At 48.5% G+C, this 6,000-nt stretch overlaps 1 protein-coding gene across 3 annotated transcripts in view; it reads right to left on the reverse strand.

The window, feature by feature from the left end:
- Atl2 (atlastin GTPase 2) overlaps positions 1-5,576 on the reverse strand; it is a 49,073-nt gene extending 43,497 nt beyond the window's left edge. For 2 of the 3 annotated variants that reach the window (XM_052746344.1, XM_052746343.1), the window contains exon 1: positions 5,428-5,575. In XM_052746344.1, coding sequence (XP_052602304.1) covers positions 5,428-5,545 — 118 coding nt within the window. In that variant the 5' untranslated portion in view covers positions 5,546-5,575. Of the gene's footprint in view, positions 1-5,427 lie in introns of all 3 variants that reach the window. The other variant, XM_052746341.1, reaches the window with a different exon arrangement.
- Positions 5,577-6,000: the final 424 nt, after the last annotated feature.

The raw sequence follows: 6,000 nt of genomic DNA on the forward strand, positions 1-6,000 counted from the left end.
TGCTGGAGTTCCCGCCTTGGCTTCCCTCAGTGACGGACTGTGATCAGGACATGTAAGTCAGATAAACCCCTTCCTCCCCTACCTGCTTTTGATCTGTGTTTTAACCCAGCAATAGAAAGCAAACTAAGACACTCACAAATAAGTTTTAAAAAGTTACAAACACATACTCTGTCATCTGCTTCCCACAAAAGCCTTGTTAGGAGCTTAAAGAACTACAGATGCTGGCTTCAAAACTTTGGCAAAGTCACACAGTTTATAGTAACTCTTCTTCCCTACATCACTATCCTTCTCTACGATTAAAGTCATCTGCAAATCTCTCCAGCTAGAGTTCTGGCAGTAGGCTATCTGGGAAGCCACTAACTGGTTACAGTAGTATCAGTCAGAGATATAGTTCTATGAAATAATCTTCATTAAACTCAAGTTAGAAAGTAAATGTAGCTGAAGTTTTCCTGTGTCCCACCCGGTCCGCAGCCACTCAGACCCAAGTAAACACACAGAGGCTTATATTAATTAAAACTGTTCGGCCATTAGCTCAGGCTTACTACTGATTAGTTCTTACACTTAAACTCAGCCCATTTCTGTTAATCTATATGTCGCCACATTTTCCATGGCTTTACCTGTGTGCAATTACATGCTACTCCCTGGGCAGTGGGCTGGCGTCTCCTCACTCATCCTTCCTCTTCCCAGAATCCTCCTTGTCTGCTTATCCCTCCTATACTTCCTGCCTGGCTACTGGCCAATCAACGTTTTATTAAACCAGTGTACAAAAGCATTATTCCACAGCAAGTAAACTCCCTATATTCTACTTGAACTAGCCAGAAAACCATGTACATCTTGGTCAAAAGTGCATATTATTTCATTGGGAAAATGATAGATTATTAATTAGTTTTTCATGACTTTAATGTCATTTTTAGAAGCTATCATATGTCCATAAGACCAACTACTGCATAGGCATTTATCCCAGATTAAGTAGTGAAAATCACTAATTTCTACAAAATTCCATCTGGTGTGTGCACACACAAACACAGAGATAGATACATGTAACAATCACTTGAAAAATCCCAGCTAAACAGCTATTTGGGCTTTGTACTTCTGAACACTTTGACCTCTCTGTCCCTATCACTAGCACTGCTCTACTTCCTTCATTGATTTTTCTACTTTTCACAATATCTACCTCCACCCACCCACCCCCACCCCCGCCCCACTACTTTTAATTTCAAGTCTAGCTGGAGTAGTATCGCTAGTATAGCTCCATGACACACACTTGCCGCCGTGACCAAGGACCAGGGTTCAATCTTAAGTACTACATCAAAAGCAAACAAAAACAGTCCAGCACACTGACTGAATTGTCTTCACCTTTCCTGTACATGGCTTCATATACGCCTTCTCAGTTAGCACTTTAAACTCCATTGATTCTGCAGAGCCTTATTCAGTTATCTCTAATCGCATGTGACAATCCAGTGAAGACCCCTTCCTCCTCTAAATGTGGTAAGGAATGGATCAAGTAAGTACCTGAGAAGAGTTTCTGTGACTGGAGAAACAACACACTCTCCCTCTGGTGGGAATAGTGACTGAACTCCCTCCCAGGGAGGGGCTTTAAGAAATAAAATGCAGGGGGTTAAAACGTGTTGTTAAGCACCAAACAGTACCTGGTTGTCATCAAATGTTCAGGTTGGTGTTTTTTCTGACTAGACACTTTTAAAACAATAGAGAACGCCTTCAACTGTTCCATCTCTTGGTGGCAAAGGAGAATAAGAGATGAGACAAAACTTCAGAAATGAATTCATTATGGGATCAAGTTCAGTTATTCTGTGGTCACGTCTATCTTCCTTAAGGCTAAAAAAAAATGCCAATTTCTATGAAGTAACACACCTGGGCTTTAAAAACCTCAAATGGTACAGTATCAGAATACCACAGCGTTTAAGGATGAGGAAGTGAGAAAATTATTTCTCTGTACCTTCCCCAGAGAAAACACTCCTTATAAACTCCTTATTTTTTAAAAAAAAAGGAGTAATTCTACTTCTGCCCAACATTTCTGACTTTTAACTTTGAGAGCTTGCCTTAAAAAAAGCTTTGCTCACATTTATATGTCAAACAGATCTCCCATAACCAAGAATCCTTAAATACATCCCACAGTTTAAAAAGTGTCCTCTGCCGGGCGGTGGTGGCGCACGCCTTTAATCCCAGCACTCGGGAGGCAGAGCCAGGCGGATCTCTGTGAGTTCGAGGCCAGCCTGGACTACCAAGTGAGTTCCAGGAAAGGCGCAAAGCTACACAGAGAAACCCTGTCTCGAAAAACCAAAAAAAAAAAAAAAAAAGTGTCCTCAACTCCAGCATCATCACACTGGTCGCCCTCCTGTCACCCTCAGAAGCCACCTGGTACCAGCTTCGGAAGGGCACAACCTGAGAAAAGGTCTAACAATTTCAAAACAGTTGGGGAATAATCAGAAATTCTACCAAAGTTATCATAAAGCCACCCCAAAAACAGAAAGGCTGGAGAAACAGTTCAGTGGTGAAAACAGCATACTCCTCTTCCAGAGAACCCATGTTCAGTTCCAGTACCCACACAAAGTGGCTCATAATCACCCACTCCATCTCCAGGAGATCTAATACTTCGCACCTGTACTCAGGTGCATGTGTACACACATACACACACAACTTTTTAAATAAATCTTTAAAAAAAGAAAAAGAAATCCTGAAAAACTGTATACCTATGTGGACTCCACCTACAGCTACAACTTCATTTTCTCTCTTGACTTATTTCTCTATAATAAACATCCCTTTACTGTAAAGTAGGTTCTTCTCCCCTTCCCCATAAAAAGAATTACACAGAATTTCAAAAGTACTCATCAAATAGACTGATCACAACTACAGAATCCTCGAATCCTATCAACTTTAGGGTCAAGAACACTTTTTCATTGAGTGTTGCATCATAAATCCACTCTGGAGGTGGGCTGTAACATACAGCACTTGCCCTAATATTTGGGAGACCCTCGGTTTGATCTTCAACACATGGCAGGTGGAGGATGATCTGGGGTTGTTTTCTTTTAACATGAGTTCACACAAGCACACAATTTAAAATGTATGGTCACTTATTTATTAAATTTCCTATTTAATATTTCCCCAACTACGGTAAACCAAGGTAAGGAATAGCTATGTGATTTCACTGGTTACTAACTGTGTGCTTAACATAACAGAGGTTCCTGTCTTCATCTAAGTGAGATACGAGACCATCAACACCAGAAACCTTGAAAATATTAAGTTCCTTGTACATAAAATCTTATTTTAATTGTCTATTAACTTTATGAAATCCACAAGTTTATATTTCATGGTGGATAAGTTCTAAAATGATCCTCAATTTTCCAAGAAACATGTTTTCTAGAGATCCTAAATTCATTTCTCTTAGAGGCACAGAGCATCTTCCCAAGACTGCGTCACTGAGAGACAGCTGGCTCCCCCAACACACCTTCTTAACTTTACTACTTCCAAACGCAGTTCCTCAACTCTACTACTCTAAACAGCACAAGGAGAGGAAGAGTGTCGACATCATCCACATAGAGGAATCCCTAGGAATTCACGCCTGTTCGTTCTTCCCTCCACCACAAATCCTAACAAGTTTATTTGGCCTGTAATACAGTAACAGGTGACTCAGAAGCAAATTAGCAGGTGCAGGGGGCTGTCTTGGGAGGTCATGTGATAGGAACGGCTAAGTCTTCCACACACCGACACCACAAGAAAGGCCAAAATCTATGAGCAGCAGACAAGAACATTTCATAAATGTTGGGCAAGACTATTTATCAACAGTCCCAAGTCTCATCTCTTCTCAGTGTCCAATAGCATAAAAACAGGCTCTTAACCATGACCCAATCAAATGTACGCTTTTCCTAATGAGTACATAGCATAAAGTATTTCTGACACTACACCTCAAATTGTGTACACACACACACACACACACACACACACACACACACACACACACACCGGCATTCCAGAACAAATATTAAACCATCAGTCACCTAAAGTAAATAAAAGCCTCTCTGGAAGTATTTTCAAGGGCAGAGGGCTGCCCCTGTAAACAGTTCTGGCAAGTGTCTGTAGTTGACGGCTAACAACATTTCCTTTTCTCATAGGAAAATTCTAATCTATCCTCACCTCTGACACATGTCCAAGAGGTACCATACACGATGAAGTGTAATCTAAAGTTTTCTAGAAAATGTCTGTGGTTAATACTTAATCAAAATGTTTCAGATTTCACCCAGTAAAACCTCTATCAGATTGTGGAACAGGAAATATGAAAGCAATCTCATCGTCAGCATGTTTACTAACTATACTCTTATCTTGACCTCACGTATCTAATCGTGCGCGTTATTAATTTATGCGCCTTTAGAAAAAAACTTTATGCCTTTAACCACCATCACAATTCTCAGTTAGGACTTTCATGCGTGCAAGTCACACCACGGTGAAAAGATCAAATGCTGAACTCCTAAAAATAAGGGCGCCGTGAGCGAGAGCAACACACAAACACCGCGCTGCCAGCGCAACTGCGTCTTCGAGGGGGCAGGGGCGCCATGGACACACACATACAGTAGGAGCTCACATTCAGCAAAACCCCGGGGCGCGACAGATCAGGTGACTTCACAGCAGACACTTTTGAGCCTGAAGCGGACTGACGAGCAGCCCCAGGGCTCCTAACCTCCCCCCGCCCCCCCGTTGGACAACCTAAGCCAACACTTGGAACCCCGGCCAAGCACAACTCCCGCGAATGGGTTTGGCCGCTCCAAGAGCTCGGGAACCTGAGCCCGGGCCGCCACAGCCCTGGCCTTGCGGACTGCGGCTCCCATCGGGAAGGGTGTGTGTGTGTGTATGTGTGTGTGTGTATGTGTGTGTGTGCGCGTGTGTGTGTGTGTGCAGAGAGCTCTGCGACCTGGCAGCCAGGTGCCAGCGGTTCCCGCGTCCTCCGCCGCCACCGCCACCGCCACCGCCACCGCGGGGGCCCAGCGCGTCCCGCGCTGCCCTCCCTCCCCGGCCCCGCGCGGGGCACACCGAAGGCAGGCAGCGGAGTGCCCGCCGGGTGACCGACCCCGGCGAGTCCCGGCCCCGGCTCGAGGCCGCCCCCTTGGGTCGGGGCTGACACGGCGGCAGCCACGCGGCGGCGGGCAGGGGGCCGGGCCGCCCGTTCACCCGCCAGCTGTGCGAGCCGAGGCCCGGTGGGCCGGCCTCCCAGGCCGCGCGGCGGAGCGCGGGGCGCGGCGGAGGCTTAGGCCCCGCGAGCGGCGGCGGCGGCGGCGGCGGCGGGAGAACCGAAGCCCAGCCAGCCGCTGACTCCCCCGACCCCGCCGGGCGCCCGGGGCTCGCCAGCCCGAGCCGCCGCGCGGCCTCCCCGGGACTCCCGGCCACCCGTGGCCTCGGCCCCCCGCCGGCCCGTACCTAGGGAGGTGGTGGACGAGACGTGGTTCACCCCGACGCTCGGGTCGCTCGTCCGCCGCCGGCGCCTCAGCCCCTGGTGCGGCTGCTGCCTTCGCGCTGCCTCGTCCCCCTCCGCCATCTTGTACCGATTTAAAATTAACTCCCCACTGACGTCAAACGCCGCCGCCGCTTTATCAACCTCCCGGGAGCCGGCGGGGCGGCCTGCGGGTCCTAGCGCCGCCCTCAGACTGCGCCGCCCTGCGCGCCCCCGCCACGCCCATCGGCGCCCAAGCTCCGCCTCCGCCCGGCCCAGCCTGCCGCCCGGCTCCGCTGCTCTTCCAGCTTCTAGGAAGAATTGGGGGGGACCCTCGGCGGCCTGCGCCGCTGTCTCCCGCCCCCACCTTCCCGAGCTCGGGACCACACCCCCTTGCCGCAGGGCGGAGAAGGAGGCATCTTCGGTGAACCAAGTCCCTCCTGCCCCAATTCTCTTTGCATCTCTGATGCGGGCTCGTGCCCTGCACGTGAGGTTGCCTTCGCGTCCTTTCCCTCCTCGCCTTCCAATCCCCAGCCCTCTCTCCCCTGCCAACTGTCGCT

Source organism: Peromyscus californicus, unplaced genomic scaffold (assembly GCF_007827085.1).
Source record: "Peromyscus californicus insignis strain IS unplaced genomic scaffold, ASM782708v3 Scaffold_1__1_contigs__length_55948999, whole genome shotgun sequence".
Classification (NCBI taxonomy): domain Eukaryota; kingdom Metazoa; phylum Chordata; class Mammalia; order Rodentia; family Cricetidae; genus Peromyscus; species Peromyscus californicus.